Source organism: Nannospalax galili, unplaced genomic scaffold, assembly GCF_000622305.1.
Source record: "Nannospalax galili isolate Female #2095 unplaced genomic scaffold, S.galili_v1.0 scaffold634, whole genome shotgun sequence".
Classification (NCBI taxonomy): Eukaryota; Metazoa; Chordata; class Mammalia; order Rodentia; family Spalacidae; genus Nannospalax; species Nannospalax galili.
In genome coordinates this window covers 1308797-1333524 of record NW_008336853.1, presented here as the reverse complement: position 1 = coordinate 1333524, position 24728 = coordinate 1308797, and the positions used below count along the sequence as shown (strand labels likewise).

Genomic DNA, 24728 nt, shown 5'->3' with positions numbered 1-24728 from the left:
ATTTAGAAAAAGAACAAAACTTGCTGGGTCAGATGGTGAAAATCTGTCATTTCTACCACCCGAGAGGCTAAAGTAGAAGGATTGAAACGTTCATGATTAGACAAGTTAGAACCTGTCTCTATATTGAACAAATAAACAAAACCAGAGCAGGAAAGATGGCTCAGTAGTAGAGGTGCTTGTAAGCAGGCCCAAAAATTTAATCCCTAGATCCCTCAAGAAGAAAATCAACTTCTAAGAGTTATCTTCTGACCTCTACATGTGTACTGTGGCACATGCACACCTGTACTCACACACACGTTTTTTTTTGGAGACAGACTCTCCTTGTAGCCCCAGCTGGCCTGGAACTCACTATGTAGACCAGGCTAGCTTTGAACTCATAGAGATCGGCCTGCTTCTGCCACCTAAGTGCTGGGATTAAAGGCGAACACCACCACACCTGGCACAATAAATTTGAAACAAAAACAAAACCCAAAGGCTAAGAAAAAAGATAAAAAATAAAACTGTAATTTACCTAGTAAAATTTTTAACCTATACTTTAAAAAAAATTCATCTTATTTATGTGTGTATGTGTTTCCGCGTGCATGTGGGTGCCTTCTAAGGCCAGGAGTATATGGAATCCCTTGGAGATTATAAAGCCACTCAATGTGGATGCTGAGAACCAAACTCTGGTCCTCTGGAAGAGCAACAAGTGCTCTTAACTGCTGAACGAACCATCTCTCTAGCCCTTAGACCTGTATTTTAACCATGTACTGATCCTATAAGAAAATTAAGAGTCTAATGTGGTGACCCATATCTGTAATTCTAGAAATTGGGAGACTGAGGCAGGAGAATTGAAAATTTGAGGACAGTTTGACTATAACTAAATAATGATTTCCAGACCAGTCTGATACAGTAAGATTGTCTCAAAACAAATGATGGGGCTAGAGAGATGGCTCAGCGGTTAAGAACACTGACTGCTCTTGCAGAGGACCTGGGTTTGATTCCCAGCATCTACATGGCAGCTAACAACCCTCTGTAACTCCAGTTCCAGGGAATCTGACACCGTCTACTGACCTCTAAAGGCACTGCATGACACGGGTGCACTTACATACATTCAGGTAATATGCTTATCCACATAAATTAAAAAAAAACAAGTTGCCAGGTGTGGTGGCACATGCCTTTAATGCCAGCACTCAGGAGGCAGAGGCAGAGGCATCTCTCTGAGTTCAAGGCCTGGTCTATAAAGTGAGTTCCAGGCCAGCTGGGGCTACAGGGAGACCCTGTCTCAGACAAAAACAAAAAACAAACAATGAAGTGAATTGGATGGAGCTGCTCATGCAGTGACCCCAGCATGTAGGAGGCTGAGACACACCAGCTTGGATCTGAGGGCACAGGGCAAGTTTCAGGACAGCTTGAGCTAGAGTGGGCATCTATCTTACAAATGAATAATAAAAAGTGATGTATGGCCGGGCGTGGTGGTTGCATGTCTTTAATCCGTCCTTAACTCCAGTTCCAGGGTAATCTGAAGCTCTCTTCTGATCTCCGTGGCATTGCTTGACACAGGTGTACTCACATACATGCAGGCAATACACTCATACACATAAAAATAATAAATAAAATATTTTTTAAAAATAACAAAAATTTTTAAAAAACTAGAAAAAAAGAAAAAACAAGAGACCAATGGTCAAATAAAATTATAGGAATGACATTTTTAAAATTTATTTTGGTATTTAAAAATTTTTTTATTTTTATTTCGTGTGTATGAGTGTAATTGCCTGCATGTGTGTAAATGCACCCATGTCATGCAATGCCTGCGGAGGTCAGAAGAGGGTGTCCTGGAACTGGAGTTTTGGAGGGCTGTTACCATGTGGGTGCTGGGAATTGAACCCAGGTTCTCTGCAAGAGCATCCAGTGGTCTTAAGTCATTTCTCCAGTCCCTTTATTTTGGTCTTTTGGGGGAAGAGTTTCCCTGTAGCCCCAGCTGGTCTGGACCTCCCTATGTAGACCAAGCTGGTTTTAATCTCAGAGTCATCCACCTGCCTCTGCCTCCTGAGTACAGAGATCAAAGGCATTCGCCAACACGCCTGGCTTTTATTTATTTAATTTTTTGAGACTAGTCTCATTATGTAGCTCTGGCTGGCCTAGAATTCATTACGTTGTCCAGACTGGCCTTAAAATCAGATTTGCCTACCCCTACCTCCAGTGGCAGGAGGAACCAGGAGTGGTGGGGATTAGGGGAAACTAACCTGTGAATGCCATCTTGACAGGGTTGCTGCTTAGTTCCTGGAGAATCTAAACTCAGTACTGCTAGAACCAGGTTTCAGAGCTCCAAACTGGAGTTCTCATAGAAAAATTTCTGTGTAGCAAGCCAGTTAACATGTCCTTCTCCTTAAAGACCTAGCTAATGAATGTCCTCATATTTCAATAGTTCCATGGGCAACTCCAGCAGGAAATACTTACTTGACGGAGAGGGAGAAATCCCCAGGAGCACTCTCACTCTCTCGGATTAGGAAGGCCCCATCATGCCGCTGTTTGCTAAGCATTTCTTCTGCCTTGGCTCTGGGGATTTTGCCAAAAAACCACCTAAGGAAGGAAGGCAAGCCGGTCAACATCTGCTTCCCCAACAAAGAAACGGGATGTTCGGTCTTTTTTTTTTTTGGTGTAATATTTTATTATTTTTATTTTATGTGTATGAGTGTGTTGCCTGCGTGTAGGTAAGTGTACCCATATCGTGCAATGCCCGTGGAGGACAGATGAGGCCATCGGATCCCCTGGAACTCGAGTTTGGGACAGTTGTTAGCTGCCATGTGGGTGCTGGGATTCGAACCCGGGTCTTTTGCAAGAACAACCAGTGCTCTTAACCACTGAGCCATCTCTCCAGCCCCCAGGATGGCCAGTCTTAAATTGAGTAAGAGAACACTTCTTGCCAAAGGAAGGGGCTCACTCTTTACCCTCTGGTCTCCCTGTGCCCACTCTGGCTCAGAGTGCCCCTAAGAAATAGGCTTTCAACAGCGTCACCTACTTCACTCTCTAGACTAAGTTTCAAGGCACCAACACAGGCCACTCTCCTTGGTCTATGACCAGACCACTCTGAACATGCCAGCCTAGTCTAAGACATTTACAAACAGGCTTCTAAAGCCAAAGTCTACCTGCCCCAGGCTGACTCATCAGAAAGGCACCTAGGGAAGCCCAGAAAGCACAGGATGAACATCAGGCTGTCCTTCTGGCAGCCATTCGATAAGGCAGCAGCTTTGCCACACTAACAGAGGTCCCGGGGAGGGAATGTGGAAGGCCTAGAAGCTGGAGGCAGGGCTACTTCTACCTCAAGCCCAGAGAAGGCCTGGCTTGTGAAAATGCTGTCTCCAACATTGCCGTAGGTAGCATTCCGCTCTGGCTCCCATCAGGACACTGCTTAGGGTACGCTTTCAAAGCCCTCTGGAATGGGTTGGGGATGTGGTTCAGTGGTAGAACACATATCTTCAATTTATGAAGACGCGGGTTTGATTCTCAGCACCTCAAGAAAAACCCCAAACAAAAACCAAACCATAGTATCAGGAACATTAGAATTTACTACACACAGAAAAGCTCATAGGAAAAAAAAAAAAAAAAATCAAGATTTTTCATTTGCAGTAGTTATGAACACTTGTGTCCCCAATGCTAAATCACTTGACAAGAAGTGAATTCTGGGGCTCAGAGGTTAAGAGCACTGGCTGCTCTTGGTTTCCAGCACTCACAAGGTGGTTATCAACTGTCAACTCCAGTTCTAGAGGATCTGATGCCCTTCTGGTCTCCACTGCATGACAAGGGGTACATTTAAACATATGTAGTTGCAACACACATACAATATTTTAAAAAAGTAAATTCATAGGAGGCTGGAGAAGATGGCTCAGTGGTTAAGAACACTGACTGTTCTTGCAGAAGACCCGGGTTTGAGTCCCAGCACCACATGGCAGCTAACAACTGTCTGTAACTGCAGTTCCAGGGGATCTGACAGCCTCTTCTGTCCTCCACGGGGGCATTGCATGATATGAGTGCACTTATTTAAATGCAGGCATAACACTCATACACATAAAAGTGAATTAATGGAAAACTGTGGGAACAAGTGTTGTGGCTCATGGGGGCTGGGGGGGCATTCTCTTAAAGGGTTCAAGGTCATGGCTATATGGCCACTTCAAATGAAAACTACTACTAATTAGGTCAGAGGAACTGTGAAGAAAATCTTCAATAGTTTACTACATTTTATAAGCAAACCCAGTGCTTGGGGGGCGGGGGCAAAGCCATTATTTATATCAGCAAAGAAAGGCCTTCACCTTATAATTAGCATTCATTTAACATGAAAATGCTAATAACAGTACGAGTCTGTCACAGTTATATAAATTTTTATTTTATTACTATTATTTTTTCTTTTTGAGACAAGATCTTCTATAAGTCCAGGCTGGCCTCAAATTGCTTATATAGCCAAAGTTAGCCTTGAACTCCTGACTCTCTTGCCTCTACCTCCCAAATGCTGGGATTATAGGCATTCACCACTAAACCCAGCTCTATCATTTTTGGGGGTGGGGTGGGGGGTGGTAATGATGGTGGTGGTGGTACAGGCTCAGGTTTTCTAGGTTGGTCTGAACTTGCCATGTAGAGAAGGACCTTGACTTTCTGATCCTTTTGTTCAAGTGCTTGCACCACAGTACGTACCACCCTGCCTGGTTTTATGTGGTTCTGGGGCTTGAACCTAGGGCCTCATGCATGTTAGGTAACCACTCTGGTAACTAAATTACCTAAGTCTTTAACTTTTTCTTTTTGGCCGGGGGGAGGGGGAGGGGGGAGTAGTGGTTTGAGACAGGTTCTCCCTGTAGCCCCAGTTGGCCTGGAACTCTCTGTAAACCAGGCTGGCCTTAAACTCACAGAGATCTGCCTGCCTCTGCCTCCCGAGTGCTGGGATCAAAGGCGTGCGCCACCACACCCAGCCTAAGTCTAATTTTTAGTCATCTCAAAAGAATTTTTTTTAGTATTACTGTGTGTACACAGTGGCAGGGGAAGCCCACTGTAGAGTGGATTCTCCCCTAGACTTCATGTGGATTCTGAGGCTCAAACTCAGATCATCCAGTTTGTGGCAAGTGCTTTGACTGCTGGCCATCTCACTATCATATAGTCATCAATGAAGTCCTTTGAATGCAGGTGTCTTTGGGAGGCCAGAGGTGTCAGATCCCTATGAGGTAGTTACAGGCAGCTGTGAGCTGCCCAACATGGGTGCTGGGAATTGAACTTGAGCCTTCTGCAAGAGTAACTGCTGAACTATCTCTCTAGACCCTTTTGAGTCTGTTTTGAGGCAGGACTTACTTGGTAGCCTGTGCTGGCTTGGAGCTCTAGAGCCTAAGCTAACCGGTCTTGAACTCTCCCACTCCTATTTCAGGCTCTAGAATGTAAATCACCATGGTTGGTGTTTTGTCTTGAGACAGGGTTCTACTGGTCCACAATGGCCTTCAAACTCAATCTTCCTGCTGAGGCCTCCAAGTACTGTGAATTCCAGGCATGTGGTACATGCACAGCTCATGGCTATCTTATAAGCAACCATGTTATAAGATGTTTTCAAAACATTCTGCTATTCTAAGACTAAAGTTCAGGCAGGAAGATATAAAACTACTAGGAGGCACTTGCAGGAGCCTGACCCAAATCTGTTTCATGTCTTTTTCATTTTTCATGCTCTGATATTAGGCTGTAGAGAAGCTGGTAGGACATATTCTCCTCTGTCTACAATGCTCAAAAGTGAACCCTGCAGTGCCTGGGAATCAGGTCACACATGGGAAATTCCCTATTAACAGATCACAATCATCTCTAATGATGTGAGGAAAACACCTAGTAAGTAGGGCACCTAAGTGGTCTGGTACTTTCAAAGAGCTCTGGTACTTTCAAGAGCTCCTAGTGCTTGCCTGTAATATGTGACTGGCCATGTTCAACCAAGGTAGGGTCCACAAAGACTTTGCCCTCCTTCCACACTCACAGGGTGGGTGCTGACATTCTCTAGAGCCACTTTCTCCCCTCCAAGACCCCAAGGTCTTATCTTGCTACCAGTCAGGCACTTAAAATAAATGCTGGCCTGGTGTGGTCCCAGCACTCAGGAGGCAGAGGCAGGTGGGTCTCTGTGAGATGGAGGCGGGCTTGGTCTACAGAGCAAGTTCCAGGCCAGCTGGGGCTACAAGAAGACCCTGTCTTGAAAAGAACTGCCCCCCCAAAGCTGTATTAAGAAATGAATATAAATTAAAGTGTCCTAGATACGAATGATGTGAAAGTAAAAAGGAAGACTCTCATTCAAGTGCCACTGCCCTGGTGGCAACTGTAGGCAGCCATGTGCATGCACTTCCAGACCTTTCCTTATGGGCACAAATCCATACACTTAAGTGGTTGTATTTTCTTGTTCCCAGCTTAAGAAGCAACTCAATTTTATTGTCATCTTAAAAACTGTAGTGGCTCATAACCCTAGCACCTGGGAGGAAGAGGCAGGAGGATCAGGGGTTCAATGCCAGCCTAAGTCACATAGTAAGTTTGAGGCTAGCCTGGGCTACAAGAAATCTTGTCTCAGAAAAATATAATTGTAGCGCACTGTAAATTGCAATATAGAAAAGCATTCTAACTGCAGTTATTATTATTAATAAACTTTTAACATTTTATTTTTTATGTGTATGAGTGTGTTGCCTGCATGTATGTGAGTGTACCTGTGACGTGCAATGCCTCGGAGGTCAGAAGAGGGCTTCAGATTCTCCTGGAACTGGAGTTAAGGATGGCTCGTAGCTGCCATGTGGGTGGCTGGGAAACAAACCCGGGTCCTCTATAAGAACAGTCAGTGTTCTTAACCACTGAGCCATCTCTCCAGCCATCTCTCAGGTAGACTAGGCTGGGTCTCCAACTCCTGATTTTCCTGCCTGAGTACTTGGTTTATAAGTCTGTGCCGCCAGGCCCAGCTTTCCAATTGAATTTAAATTTTTTTCTTTAAAACTTTTAATTTTGGGGCTGGAGAGATAACTCAGCGGTTAAAAACACTGGTTGTTCTTGCAGAAGAACTAACAACTGTCTGTAACTCCAGTTCCAGGGGATCTGATGGAGCCCCTGGAACTGGAGTTACAGACAGTTGTTAGCCACCATGTGGGTTCTGGGAATCAAACCTGGGTCCTGTGCAGGAGCAGTTAGTGCTCTTAACTGCTGAGCCATGTCTCCAGCCCCCTGAAACACACACACACACACACACACACACACATATATATATATATATAAATAAATATAAAACCTTTTAATTTTATGTGCACTGAGTGCTTCCTTCTCCTGCATGTAAAGTGGCCGGAGCCTCTAATCCCAGCACTCAGGAAGCAGAGGTGGCAGAGCTCTGTGAGTTTGAGGCCAACTGGTTTACTTAGGGATGAGTTCTAGGCCAGCCCAGGTTGCCACATAATGAGACCCTGTCTAAAAAAAGAAAAGAAAAAGAAAACAATTCTTGTGTCTTGCTCATGAAGCACAGTCTGAGAGGCATCCCACACAGCAGGAATAGCAGACCATGATAAGGGAGGAACACACCGTGTGAGAAAAGAGCTGTCATTCCCAGGAAAAACAGCTAACTTAATCTCTGCATTTGCATACCATTTACAAATTCAATAAACTTCATAAAAATTTTATGCGCTGTTTGCTGGGCTGGAGATGGGTCTTGTGTAAGTTGGGCAAGCCCTTGACACCAAGTTACACCCTGAGCTTGACAGGCTTCTTTTAATGCTGATGTTTATGTATAACTACATGCCTACAGCCAAATATTCTGCAAATCTTAAAACAAAAAAACTGGTCTGTACTACTCTAGAAATAGCAAGAAAGGAAGTCAAGAGAGGAGAGATGATTTTCCAATTTAATTATTTATAGCATGTCACAGGCTCCTGCCCACAGGCACTTACTATGAAGAGCACATGTAGCTATGTAGGACACACACTTGGTGCTGTAGCATAACACAGCAGTCTGTGTCCTGTGGATGCAAATGTTTCACTGGGTGGCTGGCCCTCTACAGCCTGGTGTTTTTCTTTTTATGGTCTTTTTGAGACAGGGTCTTCCTGTAGCCACAGCAGGCCTGGAACTACTATGGAGACCAGGCTGGCCTTGTTCTCACAGAAATCCACCTGCCTCTGCCACCATGCCTGGCTAGTTTTGTTTTGAGACAGGGTCTCACTACGTGGCACCAGCTGGCCAGCAACCTGCTATATAGACCAAGGTGGCCTCACAAACATCCACCTGTCTCTGCCTCCTGAGTGCTGGGAGTAAACACGTGTATCACCATGCCCAGCCATGTGTCCTGTTTTTTATGGCTTACAAGCTAATTGTTCAATTTGAGGCAATGCTGCTACATTAGCCTAGGCTAGCCTTTTTTCTTTTAAAGTATTTATTTACTTAGAATTATTTATCCGTGTGGATGCACATGCCATGGCACACTTGTGGCAGACAGAAGCCAATTTTTGAGAGTTGGTTCTCTCTTTCCACTATGGGTTCTGGGGATTGAACTCCGGTTGTCAGGATTCCATGGCAAGTACTTTTACCTGCTTAGCCATTCTGCTGGCCTACAGGCTGGTCTTGAATTTGTGATTTTCCTGACTCAGCCTCTGGAGTGTTAAGAACATAAGCATTACACTATACCTATTTTTCAATCCTCATCTCCTAGTGCTGGGAATTGAGGGCCTCATAAATGCCAGTCAAGCATTCTACCACTAAGCCACATTCCTTTTATAACTCTTATTTTTAAAAATTAATTAGATGGACATGGTGGCCCATGCCTTTAATCCCAGGACACAGGAGGAAAGGGCTGGTGGATCTCTGCAAGTGTGGCCTAGTGAGTTCTAGGCCAGCCAGGGCTACATAAGGAGACCCTGTCTCAAAAAAAAAATTTAATTTTTATGGTGCTAGGGATGGAATCCAGGGCTTTGTACATGCTAAGCAAGCACTCTACCATGTAACTAGAAACCCAGTACTAACAGGTTATTAAAAGATAAAATTTTAGGGACTTAGGGTGTAGCACAGTGACAGAGTAGTTTGCTTTTGCCTCCAGAGTTCAGGGATTAAAGGTGCTGAGGTTTTATAATAAGGATGAAGGAAAGAGAAATACAAATTGTTTGGCTTACACATTGGGACTGAGAGGTTACCGTGGTCTGATTCAAGGGGTCTTCCTCAACCCAACAGGCACTGCTCAATGTTTCTTCAGTATACCATTACTTATGATTATGTCTGTGAAAAGCCTGCACAACTTCCTGAAGCAAAACCAAGACTAAAAGGCTATAAGAACATGAAGCTGGCTTAGTAACACTTAGAAATCTGTAAGGCATTCATGTGAGACCTCTTAGAGCTCCTGGTTCACAACTTTGAGTAACCTAGGCAGGCCACATATTGGCCTCCAATCTTATCTTGAGCATACCATTGTCAACATGGGCAGAGTTCCAGGACTCTAATGCAAAAAAAGGCCACTGAACATTTAGTGCTTTTGTGTTCTAATTAAGGCTTATTTAAGCCTGAGTTTCAGTAAAATAAAAATATTTACTGAGCCACTCTGGACAAAAGCAAAGTACAAATTACAATGGTAGAAGACCAACTTAATTCTCCAAGGAACCTAAAATCCTTTTTTTGGGGAACATAAAACTTAAAACACTTATGCAAAATACAAGGTAGCATGAATTCTAAACAAAAACAAGAAAAATATAGAATGAGACCCATCTTCATTTAAAAATTATTTTTATGTGTATGAGTGTTATATCTGCATGTATGTAAATGCACCCATGTTGTACAGTGTGCATGGAGGACAGAAGAGAGTGTCCCATCCCCTGGAACTGGTGTTATGGACAGCTGTTAGCTGCAGGTCCTGCTCTTAACCACCAAACCATCTCTCCAGCCAGCACCACCCCTCTTCATTTTATACAATACCCCATGAAACATTTGTCTGTGACATTATGAGGTTCCTGGTTGTCCTTGAAATAAAAGAGGTTTTCTTGATCAGACCCCAGCTACCCTTGTGACATACACATCTTTCCTGGATCACTCTGTAGGCAATCTAACCTTCTACCTCTGGGCCTCTGTTTCCTTGATACTATCTCAGAGAGTTTTCATAGGAATGGTGTAAAAATATTATTAAGCCATAAGCTAACTGTGGAACATAACTTCTCAGCATCTTGTAGTTGGGCAACATAATGAACACTCTGTAAGAGTTCAACTGGGAGTTTTATGGGGAGGCTTGAGAGAAGACACATCACCTTTTTAGAACAGAGGGGCTAGAGAGACGGCTCAGCATAGAGCACTGGCTGCTCTTACAGAAGACCAAGGTTCGATTCCTAGCACCCATGTGGAAGCTAACAACTTTCTGTAACTCAACTCAAGTTTCAGGGAATCCAATGCCCTCAGGTTCTGATCTCTTCAGGCATTTCACAACACGGGTACACCTACCTACATGCAGGCATTACACTCAGACACATAAAATTTAAAAAAAAAAAAAAAAAAAAAAAAGGAACGATAGCCAGGCACTTGGGGGAAGAGACAGGCTGATCTCTGTTGAGTTTGAGGCCAGTCTGTTCTCCATGTGAATCCAGGTCAGCTGTGGCTCCAAGGGAGACCTTGTCTCAAAAAGACCAAAAAGAAAAAATAAGAACAAGCTTAGAATTTGGTCCTTAAGTAGCATATGGCCCACAGCTGCTGTCAGTCCTTGCCTCCGCAAAGGCTCCATGTATGGAGACAAGCTCATACATTACTCTATGGCTTTTCTCTTTTCTTTCTTTGCACTGTGCATTCTTTATAGTGAGAGCTATATTCACAGATTACCAGCACTGAAATAAAAATATCAGAAGCCTTTGAAATTCATAGGATAGAAAAGAGTACGTCAGATGATCCTGAAGGACCCTTCAGGCTATATAACACATATTTAAGAGGATGTCTTTGGCGTTTGGGGAAATATGAAGAAATGTAACATGGTTACATTATGTGAGGGGAAGGACAGACATTTGTTTGGGGTGGTAATGGGGAGAGGGGCCAATGAGCTGCTACTCAGGGTGGGTTAGGTCATCCAAAAAGTCTCACCACTTGGGATTAAACCAAGCAGACAATATCCCAACTACATTCTAGCTTGGGCATTCAGAGCCTGGACCAAGGTGTGCAAATAACTGTTCCTGAAGGAGGGGCAGAGCTAGTGAAAGATGGGTGGGTGAGATAGAAGGTACTAGTCTTTAAGAGTCCCCACCATGCTACATATCACTATATGACAGAGTGTAGGGGTTCTGGAGAAAATTTGAAATGCTCAGAGAGAGCATGGGGACCAAAAACTAAAGTAGAAAAGTCCATTGCTCTTGTGGCCTAGAGGAGAACATACTTCCTTCTCTCTGAAGTGGGAACAATAGGACGGAAGAGTAAATGCTTACTGAGAATCATCGTATGCCAAGGCACAATGAACATACTCCTCCATGGGGCATCAAATACATCAATACAAAACCATGTGGCAAGGACCCTCTGTAGAGCTAAAATATTTTTGGTTTTTATTTTAAAACAGAGTCTCCCTGTATCCCCAGCTGACCAGAACTCACTATGTAGCGCAGGCTGGCCTTGAACTCACAGCGATCCTGGCCTTGGCTGGCTTTCTAAGATAGGGTCTTGGTATGCAAGTGCTGGCTCTGAAATCCCTATGGCATTCAGCCTGGTTTTGGGCTTACAGGCATGTACCACAATGTCTGATTAATGTATTTATTTATCTTAGTTTGTTTTTATTCTTATTATTTGAGATATGGTTTCACTATGCATTGGCCTCGAACTGCTTGTGATCCACGTATCTGTATTTCCAAGTGCTGAGATCACATATGTGCCATGACTCCTAGGTGTGAACTCTCCATTAAAAATCAATCAATCAGTCAACCAACCAATCAATCAGTCTATCAATCCTATCTATCTATCTATCTATCTATCTATCTATCAATCATCTATCTATCCATCCATCCATCCATCCTTGAGTATATGTATGTGTCATATGCATGTTGAAGCCCGTGAAGGTCAGATGGGGTTTTGGATCCTCTAGAATTGGAGTTACAGGCTGTTGTGAACCATCCTGTGGGTGCTGGAAACTGAATCCAAGTACTCTCCCAGTTCTTTGGAAGGCTGAAGCACAAGATTCACATCCCTTACCCCCCCCAATGCACACCACATATGTCAAGACCCTGTCTGGGGGGGGGAGGGATCAAACCAAACAAAAACAATATTTGGGTTAAACAGGTGCATCTGCAGCTTGAGGACCAAAGGGCCAACTTACGGATGTGGCTTCATTTCTATGTAGTTCTTGGGAATAAAGCCATCCTTCCCATTGAGTTCTGCCTTGTACCAGTTCTGATCACATTCTTCATTCAAAACCTGAAAAATAAGAAGGGGAAAAAAAAAAAATCAGTAATTTATTTTTCCCCTTTAAAGGCACTGCCACAACAATTGTGTTGTCTGGGTTTGTGAAAGGTCTTATTTGGATATCTGATTTCTTGTAACTTTCAACCACTAGCATTATATGTTAAACTGTGAAAATTAGAAAAAAGAATTCTCCTTGGGCGTGGTGGCACACGCCTTTAATCCCAGCACTTGGGAGGCAGAGGCAGGCGGATCCCTGTGAATTCAAGGGCAGCCTGGTCTACATAATGAGTGAGTTCCAGGACAGCTGGGGCTACAGAGAAACCCTGCTTCAAAAAGGAGGGGGGGGGAGAGGAAGGACACTTTAATAAACTTTAATAAACAGCAGTCATTGATATCAGACAATAAAGGGAGCCTGACAGCATGAATAAGGCTTCAATCTGGCAGTGAGGCAAAGGCAACTGCAACAGAGACCAACTTCAAGTGTTCCCTGGAGATCTGCAAGCTAACCTCCAAAATCCCAGTCCTCGGATTCCCCAACAGCTTCTCTACTGCTAGTATGGGCCACCCACCAAGCTGCTCAAAGTGCAACCTTACACAGGAGAACTTCGAATGACCAATGGCCATACTGTGTGCAGGTTAGGTAATGCTGGAAGTACACCAACCAGCACGATTTCAGGTAGAAGACTTGGAGAGCCTTCAAATGCACCACAATACCCTACAGATATGAAAATGGATCAGGAAAGTGAAATGGCTTCCTCGAGTTAGATCTCTGTGAGTTCAAGGCCAGCCTGGTCTACATAGTGAGTTCCAGGCCAGCCGAGGCTACAGGGAGACCCTGTTTCAGAAAGACCACACAAATTTTTTTTTAATTATGTGTGTGTGTATGTGTGTGTGTGTCTGTCTGTGCACAAGAGTGCAGGTGCCAGAAGAGATCCGAAGGTATCAGATACCTTGGAGATGTCGGATGTGGCACTGAGAACAGTTCAGGTCTTGTGCAAGCTCTCAGCTACTGAGCTATTGCTCCAGTCCCCCAAGTTAATTTTTATTCAAAAGTCTGAACATACAGCCACGTGTGGTGGTGCATGCCTTTAAACCTAGCACTTAAGGGGCAGGTGGATCTCTGAGTTTGAGGCTAGCTTAGTCTACATAGTGACTTCCAAGTCAGTCAGGGCTACATAGTGAAACCCTGTCTCAAAACAGCAGCAGCAAACCCAGGGAAAGTCTGAGCATACAAACTAGCAAAGGATACAGATAAACATGAGCTCGCAGTGGGATGGGAAAGTCACCAAAGCCCCTCCTGGGTGCTGGTGCCTGGGAGTCTGTATTTCTAGATGAAAGCTCACATTGCTCACAGATGTCTGAGGCTCATTCTGTGTGTGGAGGAGGAGGAAACTGCTTCTGCCACCATTTCCCTGCAGAAGACTTAGGGCTTGCTCATCCATCGTCTCCTTTCAACAGGTGATCTCAACAACCCACAATCCCCTCCACTTCAAATATTCCAAGCAATCTTTCTAGTTATCACCCTACAGCTACATTTTTGTGTAGCCCCCACAGTTCTTTATGACTTGGTAGCTGGTAGCCATATAAAGTACTCTGGTGACGAGTCTCTCTCTCTCTCTCTCTCTCTCTCTCTCTCTCTCTCTCTGGTTTAACGGAAGCAGACTGATCAAGAGATGAGATTATGAATGAGGAAGAACTAAGTTTCAGTGAAAGGTTCATTTTTTTAAGACACTTTGAAAAGAATGTTAGCTCAAATCCAGAAGAGTAGAGTCTTGAGGAGGAATGTGGTGAGCTTTGTTTATACCAGACAATGAAAGTATTCCAGAGCCGAGGGAGACATGATGGAAACGCTGAGGTGCTGTTTTATTTCTAGATCTGGTGTTGCTTGTTGGGGTGTGTTCATAGTGGAATTCAGTTATGATAGATAAACTTTTTTCTATGTCTATTACACTTCAATCAAAAGTCAGAATTGGGCCCATGAAATGGCTCAGCAGGAAAAGACACTTGCAGCCAAGCCTGACCACCTGAGTTCAATCCCCAGAATCCACATAGTGAAAGAACACCAACTCCTGTGGATTTTCCCACACAGAAAACAAATGTAAATTTTATCAACCTATGAAACAATCTTTAAGAGCACTAGTACAATGAAGGTATTAACATTTTAAGGTCTTAATCTATGAAAAGATAAAAATACCATTCATGGCTAGTCCCTGAATTACAAAAATTCAACACAAGCCAGTCCAAACCCAGTTCAGACAAACCAACCAAAGGAGCAATACTGAAATATTGCCATAACAACATCTAGTGACCACCTTTCATCGTCCCCCTCCCCACTCAAACTCAAAGAGATCTGCCTGCCGTTGTGATTAAAGGTGCGCACCATCATGCCTGACTTTTTTTCTTTTTCCTGTGTATACCTGTACATATGCCAGAGGAAGAATTTAGGTGACCTCCTCTATCACTTGTTACTTTATTCCTTTAAATCAGGGGCTCTTCACTGAACCAGCAGCTCACCATTTTTGCTAGGCTAGTTAACATGCAAGCCCTGGATCTGACTGTCTCCACTGCCCAATGCTAGGGTTATAGGTACACACAACCATGCCTAACTTTTATATGGGTGCTGGGGATTTGAACTTAGGTTCTTGGGCTTTAAGAGCAAGTACTCACTCACTGAGCCATTTCCTCAGCCCAAACTACATATATTTCCTGTTCCCCTCCACCTTTTTTTCATCCTTTTGAGACAGGGTCTCCCTGTAGCCCCAGATGGCCTGGAACTCACTATGTAGCCCAGGCTGGCCTCGAACTCAAGAGATCCACCTGCCTCTGCCTCCCCGTGCTGGGATTAAAGGTGTGCGCCACCATGCCTGGCTAAATTACATATACTTTCAAGAGAACACAAATACATTAAAAAAGACACTTTGAAAAGAATGTGAGCCAAATCGGGAAGAATCTTAAGAGATGGAGGAATGAGGTGAGCTTCGTATCAGACAATTAAAACACAAGAATAAACTCTATAGGGCCCTTGCAAGGGCAGTCCTGGGAAGCCATTTAAAATCAGCTGTCTTCAGTTGCTGTTACATATTTCATGAGAAACTATCAGAATGCCTATCCTTTCTTAGAATGGATAATGACTCGGTGCCAAACCACACTGATTCACTACACCAACACTGAGTAGGGGCCTTACAATCACCACCTCCATCTGTTACAGGTTTCACTCAGCATGAGAAACATCTTGGCTACAACGCCTGTTATCCTTTGTGCCAAACCATGAAAAACACCCACAAAGCAGATAAGCCATTACGAACCTTTTCTCCCCGTCCCCCACCTTTTTTTTCTGGAGATAAGATCTTGTTATATACCCCAAGTGGGCTTTGATCCTGCTGCCTCTGTGCCCAGGGTACTAGGATTAAAGCTAAGTACAGATGGAAGCCACCTTGGTTCACTATGAATTTTCATGAAGAGATAATGAACTTAAAGGTACTGGATAACAAAGGTTCCTGTTTCCACAGAAATCTCCACTTCTCAAGACACAAGAGGTCACAGATCTCCATTTTGCCTGGAGGGTCCTCTCCATTCTGGTGTAGTTTTTTTTCTTTTGAGATAGGGTCTCCCCGTAGCCCTGGCGGCCTGGAACACACTATGTAGACCAGGTTGACCTCAAACTCAGAGATCTGCCACCCAAGTGCTGGGACTAAATGCATAGACCACCAAACCTGGCCTGTCCTTTCCATCTTGAATGGCTACAAGACAGCTGCTACAAGGCAAAAACAGAGTACCCTGTCCCAGTCAGGCCAGACAATGTGGCCCCTCAAAACCAACATGCTGAGAAGAAATTAAATGCATTCATAAAATTTCTCTGGATTTTGTTAAGATTACAAAAGTGTGTGTAAAACATTAACCATTTGGTTTTCCTCTCAAACTATGCTGTTTCATTAACAATCTAAAATAACCTGTTCAGGCTAGGCTGTAGCTCAGTGGTAGAGAGCCTGCCTAGCATGCCTGAGGCTCTGGATTCGAGTTCCAGTATTACCATCAAAAAAAGAAAAAAGCTGCTTCATGGATAGTTGGGTGTGTTTATACACACCTTTTAAGTTTCAGCATTCAGGAGGCAGAGTGCAGGAGGCTCTCTGTGAGATCGAGGCCAGCCTGGTTTACATAGTGAGCTCTAGGACAGCTGGGTCTACAGGGAGACCCTGTTCTCAAAAACAAAACAAATAAAAGTAACCTATTTACTTAAAAAAAAAAAAAAGAAGAAGAAAAAAAAAAAAAAAAAAAGTAATGGTACCAAATAGAGTCAAATAAAGGATAAGGTAAAGAAAGGAAAGAAAAAAATCTCCTGCTCCCAAGATTTCCACTGGCAAAATCCCTTTTTCAAATGTCTTCTTTCCCAGTATCACCTTTTTTTTTTTTTTTTTTTTTTCGGTCTTTTTGAGACAGGGTCTCCCTGTAGCCCCAGCTGTCCTGGAACTCACTATGTAGACCAGGCTGTCCTTGAACTCACAGAGATCCGCGTGCCTCTGCCTCCGGAGTCCAGTATCACCTTTCTAAGCAGTCCATTTAGCTGGCTGGGTTAGTTCTCAAAAACAGTGATGTACTAGAAGACCAAGGCCCATCAAACGTCCAGGAGTTCATGTGTGAGGTTGAACTGGTTTGACTTAATCTGTTTAGTGTCACGAATCAGTTTAAAAAATGTTTGTCTGTTAAGAGAAACTTAAGCAGTAGGGATGGCACCTTCTCAGTTCAAACTACTCTTTAGCCTTATTACCCACTAACTCTGCAAATGAACCCTCAGTTCAGTCAAACTAGTTAACTCCCCAATCACTCAACACATGGTACTTCTATCCTGAAGCCTGTCCTCTGATAGGGCTGTCCTCTTACCTACTTATCTTTCTAGATTCATTTCAGAGCTCATATCCGCATTAGCCACTCTTTATTTTTCCAGCATTTAATGTGGATTGTTGTCAGCAACAACCCAATCCCTTAGGACGTCTCTTCTACCACAACTTTGTCCTGTGTGTTGGTAGGTTTTGGCCTCTCCAAATCTATCCTGTAAGTGTCCTGAGGCTAGCTAGCATTCAATGGTCATCTGGATTCCCCATAGGACTTAGAATGAATGGCACGTGGCATATTTTGAGGGAGTGATGTCCATAGCATCTCAGAACAACTAGGATCCAGATAGAGATAAATCAAACTACCACCACACCCTCTTTATTAGTTGACCAGAGACAAGAATTTCTTTTTGGGGGGAGGGAGGAGGCAGTGCTGATAGAGGGATTGAGACAGGGTCTTGATATGTAGCCCAGGTTGACTCTGAACTCAATTCTCCCACCTCAACCTTCTGAGTGCAGGGATACAGGTATGAGCCACCAGACCCAGCAGAATCAGGGAGGTCCTACAAAAAGGACAGAAGGTCATACATTTATTTCAAGGAAGGAGAGGCAAAATAAAGGAAGTAATAGAATTTGGCAATCAGTTAAGCACCACTCCCAAACAGCCACCAAGTGGGGTACCTCAAAAGGGAGCACCCTGAATGTTTTCCCTAGGACTGTTTGTGTGCACTTTCTCCAAGACAAAAAAGGTTTAAGGATGGAAATGCAAGTGTGGGAGGGATATTTCACTTTCCAGACAGAAGGAGGCAATGCATTGGCTGGATCAGGAGAGAGGAAGTGTGGCTCTGTTTCTACTAATCCCACTTCCCTCTTGAGGCAGGGTGCTTCCTGGAAATCTGAAGATATCTGCTTCAATCTGCCTGTGTGATTTGTAACTAGCTTTTGCAGTTTTGTTTTCTTTTTAGTGGTGGAGGGCCTTGCACATGCTAGGCAAGCATTCTACCACTGAGCTACATCCCCAGTCCATGCAGTCTTATTTTACAGCCTCAATTCTTCTAGCAACATTTTCAGCAACAGTCTAGAAGACCTTGCAGTTTTTGATTCTTTCATTGAATGGTTAATTACACTGATAGGGAGAAACATGCTCCCCCACATCTGAAAGCGATTAGGAGCCAAGCCGCGACCATTCCAGCATTTTTTGAAATGCCAAGCGTTCCTTTATGAACTTTAAATATGTTCAAACATATGAAGAGTCACGAAATTGCAGGGTACTTCTTTCTCTAAGAAACAGTTTAACACCAGGTATTAAAGGCACATGCCTTTAATCCCTGTACTTGGGAGGCAGAGGCAGGTGGATCACTGAGATGGAGGCCAGACTGAGATGTTCTACATAGTGAGTTCCAGGCCAGCTGGGGCTAGAGGGAGACTCTATCTTTAAAAAAAAAAAAAAAAAAAAGCTGCATGTGATACTTGACAAAACAGGAAGGTCTTTCACATCTAAGTGATCATTACCCCACCCAGACAAATCTGGAGTCAGTGAAACCTTAAATGCATGGGCAACAACCCAAAATAAACCCTTTTAGCCAAAGGGGTACAAAGAATTTCCATTCAAAGTAACTGTCGTTGGTGATAGGTTTTTGAGTTGTGCAAGGCCCTTTACTCCAGGAGCTGAACTTCTCTCAGAATGTCAGAATTTCAACTGCAGCAATTGGGGGAAGAAAGGAGAGGGACAGAGGCACAGATTACAGAATTTCAAGAGAAAATTCTGTCCACATGAAAACTCCAGAGGCTGGGGACCGTAGCTCAATGGTTAAATGGATGCCTAGTGTGTTCAAAGCTGTGGTTCAATGCCCAGGGTTGAAAAAAGAGGGTTTCAAAAATCCAGCTCTCACCTTAGCTCATACTGGACAAATTCTGTGCGATCAAAGTGCCATGTCACCCCTAGTGAACTGAAGATACAAGGGATACCCCTCCCAGGAGCCTAGAATCAGGCAAACTGCTTGGTGTAGCAGCAGGTGGTGGGTATAGTTCTGGGGACCACAGCAAATGTCAAACACCAAGGAAGAGGTGTACCCCTAGCTTGGGAGAGCAGAGGAAAACTCAAGAGGTCTAAACTAGGTTGCAATCACTGTTTCTATCTTCAGTTCTATTCAGCCTGTTTGGAGCTGTTGAGTGGAAGGAATGTGGCAGACTCTCCAGCTTGCTGTCAAGCAAACGGGGATAGACTGTTCTCTTGTTCAAACTTAACAGCCACTAGCTAAAAAGCAGGTTATGTTTCCTTTAAATGATAGTGTCAAAACTTCCTAACTGATGAAATAACGAAAAAATAGCTAATTCTTTTTCCTTTTTTAAATTTGTTTTATGTGTATATGAGTGTTATGCTGGCATGTATGTAAGTACACTCGTGTTGTGCAATGTCCATGGGGGTCAGGAGAAGGCATCAGATCCCCTGGACCTGGAGTTATAGACAGTTGTTAGCCACCACATGGGTGCTCACCCAGGTCCTCTGCAAGAACAGCCAACACTCTTAACTGCTGAGCTAACATTTACTTGTTATATTTCATCTTGTTCAACAGGCTTTCAATCTTACGTGACATTCTATGCTTTTTAAAAAAAACACAAAATAGCTAGGCGTGGACTAGTACACGCCTGGAGTCCCAGCACTTGGGAGGCAGAGGCAGTAAGATCTCTGTGAGTTTGAGGCCAACATGGTCTACATAGGTAGTTCCAGGTCAGCTGGGGCTATAGGGAGATCCTGTCTCAAAAAGAAAAAAAACAAAGAAACCACACAAAATAAAAACAAAACCACTTGAAGGCAGGTGAGCAATCATAACTATCTTTTCTGGCCCTGACAGACCACCTGAGCTCCTGTCAATCAGCTCTCTCTTCAAGATCTACTAACCTTCATTTCTGTAGAACTCTTCCTCCTCTACCCAATTAACAGCAACAGAAACAGTTTATTCAATTCCACTTAAACCTTACTGATTCAAGAGGCAAACTGAAGAGAACCAAATGGTTTACAGTGAAAAATTCAAGTCTAAGAGTCCTTATAGCCAAAAGACTATCAGTCTCAAAAAAAAAAAAAAAAAAAGTCTAGTACCAAGAACTAAGGCATTAAGTTCCAAGTTCCAGAACAGCCTGGGCTACAGCTAAAGTTAAAGCAGTGCCAAATTAGAATAGGCTTACTGTGACCACGCACTAAATGGAGGGCTTCTGGTGGCCTCTCCACCTCTGTTCCCAGAATGGAGGTGAATGCAGATGGTTAAGCAGGGAAAGTGCAGATGTGAGCCACAGCTAGGTTAAGTATGGGGCTGGGACGCAACACTAAGACCCTACTCTAGTGGACACGGATGTTAAAGGCATGAGGACTAAGCAAAGGCTCTCCTGAAGAGACATGGCAGATTGCAGCATTCAAATGAAGGGGCTGCAACCTGGGTGCTTGGAGGATCATTTAAATCACCCAATGTCACCAGCTTTGCATTCTCAAACACTGTTCTGGCTGCACTGAGAATGAACTATGGGAGAACAGGTGGGCACTGCTGTTCACAGCTCAATGGAGAGGATGGACAGGGTGGCCAGTACTACAGGGGGAGGAAACACTTGAGAGACTTTTGGAGGGAGAATCAAAAAGGCTTGGTGGTCTGCCTTTTGGCCACTGGCTATTTTTAGAAAATGCTTTATAAAATGCTTTATAAAAACTGTTATATAGGGGCTGGAGAGATGGCTCAGTGGTTAAGAACACTGACTGCTCTTGCAGAGGACCCAGGTTCGATTCCCAGCACTCACATGGCAGCTACAAACCGTCCTTAACTCCAGTTCCAGGGCCCTCTTCTGACCTCCTCCGCATTGCACGACACGGGTGCACTCACATACATGCAGGCAATACACTCATACACATAAAATAAAAAATAAAATATTTTAAAAAATAAGAGAAACTTTCCTGTTAACTTTACATAGCAGCTTTTTAAAATATATTTTTAAAATTATTTTTATTTTATGTGTATGACGTATGTAAGTGCACCCATGTCATGCAATGCCCACGGAGGTCAGAAGAGGTTGTCAGATTCCCCTGGAACTAGAGTTGCAGTTGGTTAGCTGCCATGTAGAGTGTTGAGAATCAAACCCAAGTCCTCTACAAGAGCAGTCAATGCTCTTAACTGCTGAGGTATCTCTTCAGCCCTTAAAAAAAAAAAAACCAAAAAAACCTAAAGTATATGCATTTAAAAAAAGAGAGCCAGGCATGGTGGCAAGTGCCTTTAACCCCAGCACTCGGGGGGCAGAGGCAGATGGGTCACTTTATTTTGATATATCACAGTGAAAGATTTATCGTCCTCTTTTTTTTTTTTTTTTTTTTTTTTTTTTTAAAAAAAAAAAAAAAAAAAAAAAAAAAAAAAAAAAAAAGGGCTGGGTGTGGTGGTACACACCTTTAATCCAACCACTCAGAGGTGGAGGTAGGAAGATCTCTCAAGGCCAGCTGGGGTTACAGGGAAACCTGTCTCAAAGACACCCCCCCCCCGAAAAAAAAACACCCCAAAAGCAAAACCCTAATGGGTGGCAATCCTATGTTCGTGCCTTCCATCTGCCTCAATCCATCAACATCATCTTCTGTCTTTTTGTGTCCTGGGTCTGTATGGACCACAAATGGGCTACCTTTGTCTGGCTCCCAAATGTTCTAATCTAATGAAGAGGCCTGCAGGTGGTGGTGGGGAATGTAGGCCAGTTTGAGCAACAAAGTTAGAGTAAGACATTATCTCTCATTTTCCTCCCCAAGACCCTGTTTTAACTTGGTGTTTTGTTTTGAGACAGTCTCCCTGTAGACCTAGTTGGTCACCTGCCTCTGCCTCCTGAGTGCTGGGATTAAGTGCATCACTGCACCTGGCTAACTAGGGAGATTTATGATGATTCTAGTTGGTATGTGGCCCACATATCTCCAGGGGATGAGGAAGGTAGCAGGAAGACTCAGTAAAGAGACAATTGCAGCAAAGCAGGCAAGAGAAAGAAGTTTAGGCTAGGTACAGGAGGGAGAGTCTAGCTGTTTTGAAATGTCTCTACAAAAAAAAAAAAATTAAAAATTAAAAACCCATTAAGTATTATTTTAAGAATCTAAATTTGCTCTTCCCTCCCAAAAAACCCCCTATGCCCCAGTGATGTTGTACCTAGGGCCTTGTACAGTTGAAGTAAGTGCTCTACAACTGAGTTACATCCCCTTTTTGAGACAGGGTGTCTCTGTAGCCCCAGCCGGCTTGGAACTCACAGATACCCACCTGCCTCTGGTTCCTGAGTACTGGGATTAAAGGCGTGCACCACCACATAATGGGCTTCACTGACATTTTCATACATGTACAAACTTGCCTCTTCCCCTCCTGCTAATCCTTTTTCCCACTTCCCAACCAAATTCATTGTGTGACCCAGGGAGTTTCATTAGGGTGGCTTAAGGAATCTCCCTCTTTCCCCTAGAGCCATAAATTCTCAGGAGGAATCCCCCCACCAACCTTTCTCTCTCCCCACTACACTTCCATAAGAACAAGAAGCTTCACAAAGTACAAGGCAAGGAATCAAATTTCATCCATAGCACAGGCCTTTCAAAGTGATATAATTAAAAATCTAGAGAGTGTAGTTATTCTTTACCATAAACAAATGAAGCAAAATGTATAAAGGGGATTTTTTTTTTTTTTTTTTTTTTCCCCGTCTTTCAGACAGAGTCTTCCTTTAACTGGCCTGGAACTCACTATGCAGACCAGGCTGGCCTTGAACTCAGAGATCTGCCTGCCTCTGCCTTCCTAGAACTGGGATTAAAGCCATGTGCTATCACACCCAGCAGTAATAATCTTTTGATCATAAAGGATGATCACATTCTCTGAGGAAAATGAAGGTGTGTTTTTTTTTTTTTTTTTTTTTTTTTTTTTTTTTTTTTAAAACAGGGGCTCCTTGTAGCCCCAGCTGTCCTGGAACTCACAGAGATCCACCTGCCTCTGCCTCCCCAGTGCTGGGATTAAAGGCATGCACCACCACGCCTGGCAGAGGTGATTTTTAAAATGCTTTACAACTAAATACAGATTTGACATTGTTTTTTATTTACTAAGATTTTATTCTGGACCACGTGGTGGTGCACGCCTTTAATCCCAGTACTCACAAGACAAAGGCAAAGGCAGGGGGGTGGCACACGCCTTTAATCCTAGCACTAGGGAGGCAGATCTCTATGAGTTCCAGGCCAGCCTGGTCTGCATAGTGAGTTCCAGGCCAGCTGGGGCTACAGGGAGACCCTGTCTCAAAAAGACCAAAAAAAAAGAAGGGAGGGGGTTTGAGAGTTCAGAATGTAGTAACTTTTTCCTAGCACTGCCAATGTGGAGACAAAGATAACTGTTAACAGGCTAAATTACTCCTCCTTTCCTTGTTGAAGTGGTGACCACCCTGCTAATTACAGCATTCAGGGCTGCCTAGAGGCAGCTGTGGGGCTAGAAGACTGGAAAGGAACAAGGTCCCTGACAGGGCTGGGGGTGGGGACAGCCAGAGGGAACAGCACACTGCACTTGACAGGCCCCATTAAAAATCAACAAGCCTGGCTTTGCTCCGCCTATAGTGCTAAGCACCTACACACAGCTCCAAGTAGAAAATCAGCACTTTCATCCTACAGAAATGTCACAACCCCCAGAGAAGACAGGGACCAGGAGTGCTAAATAATAGGATGTGTTACTGCAAACAATGGGTGTGCCAGACCCGCAATTCCAGACTAAAAGAACACTGTCCTGTGTATTTAAAGGGGCAATCTATGTGCCTTTTCATGACTTTGGGTGGGCCTAGTACTAACAGCAGCATCCATACTTGCTCAGAAACGAAAGGGTGACCGGCATCTAAATACTCACTCTCTTAACCTACGTAAGTAGTTTCCAAATCCAAGGGTCCGACATAGTATAATCAACTAAGATATGACTAGAGTTTGCAGCTACTTAGAACAGACTCATTTGGCCTTTTTAACACTTCCTCCACACAGCAGAAGGGTTCTGTGTCATGAATGTCTATCTAGAGCAGCTTCAGTTCCATTTTCATCATTAAACTCATAAGTTATAGCTCTGGGAGGAAAAAAACGGCTGGTTTTAAGAATTGTTTGCTTTATTAGAGTCTGTGTTTTTTAGGGTTCCTAATGGTTGTATTTTTCCCCTGGCATCTTATTCTCGTTACATTTTTCAGGTATGGGGTGTGTCTTGCACACCGTTCCCTAGACTACTCTTCAACAGGCCTGCAATCGTGAGGTTCTCCTCTCATACTGCCCTCACTGGGATGTACCGAGGACTGGGTTTTTGTTTTCCTGATTCTGGCTCTTGAGCACATGATCATATTTCAAAAACTTTTAAAAAAGTGAGGGAGGGTCTGCTTGGAAAGCAGACTTTTGCCGTCCTCCACACCCGTCAATGTTTCGGCTTGACGTTTGCTCCTGAGTACTTGTTCTACCAGACACAGAGTTCAATAGAATTCTAGACTGAACAAAATTCCCTTGGGACATCACAGACTATTTTCTGGTGTTAGGAGTGTACAAGTAAAAGGTAC

General features: G+C 43.7%; 1 protein-coding gene across 1 annotated transcript in view; it reads right to left on the bottom strand.

The window, feature by feature from the left end:
• Grb2 (growth factor receptor bound protein 2) overlaps positions 1 to 24728 on the bottom strand; it is an 81533-nt gene that overhangs the window by 6228 nt on the left and 50577 nt on the right. The window contains exons 3-4 of the mRNA XM_008831413.2: positions 12269 to 12366; positions 2440 to 2562 (exon numbers count right to left, since the gene is read on the bottom strand). Of these exons, the coding sequence (XP_008829635.1) occupies positions 2440 to 2562; positions 12269 to 12366 (221 nt within the window). The remainder of the gene's footprint in view (positions 1 to 2439; positions 2563 to 12268; positions 12367 to 24728) is intronic.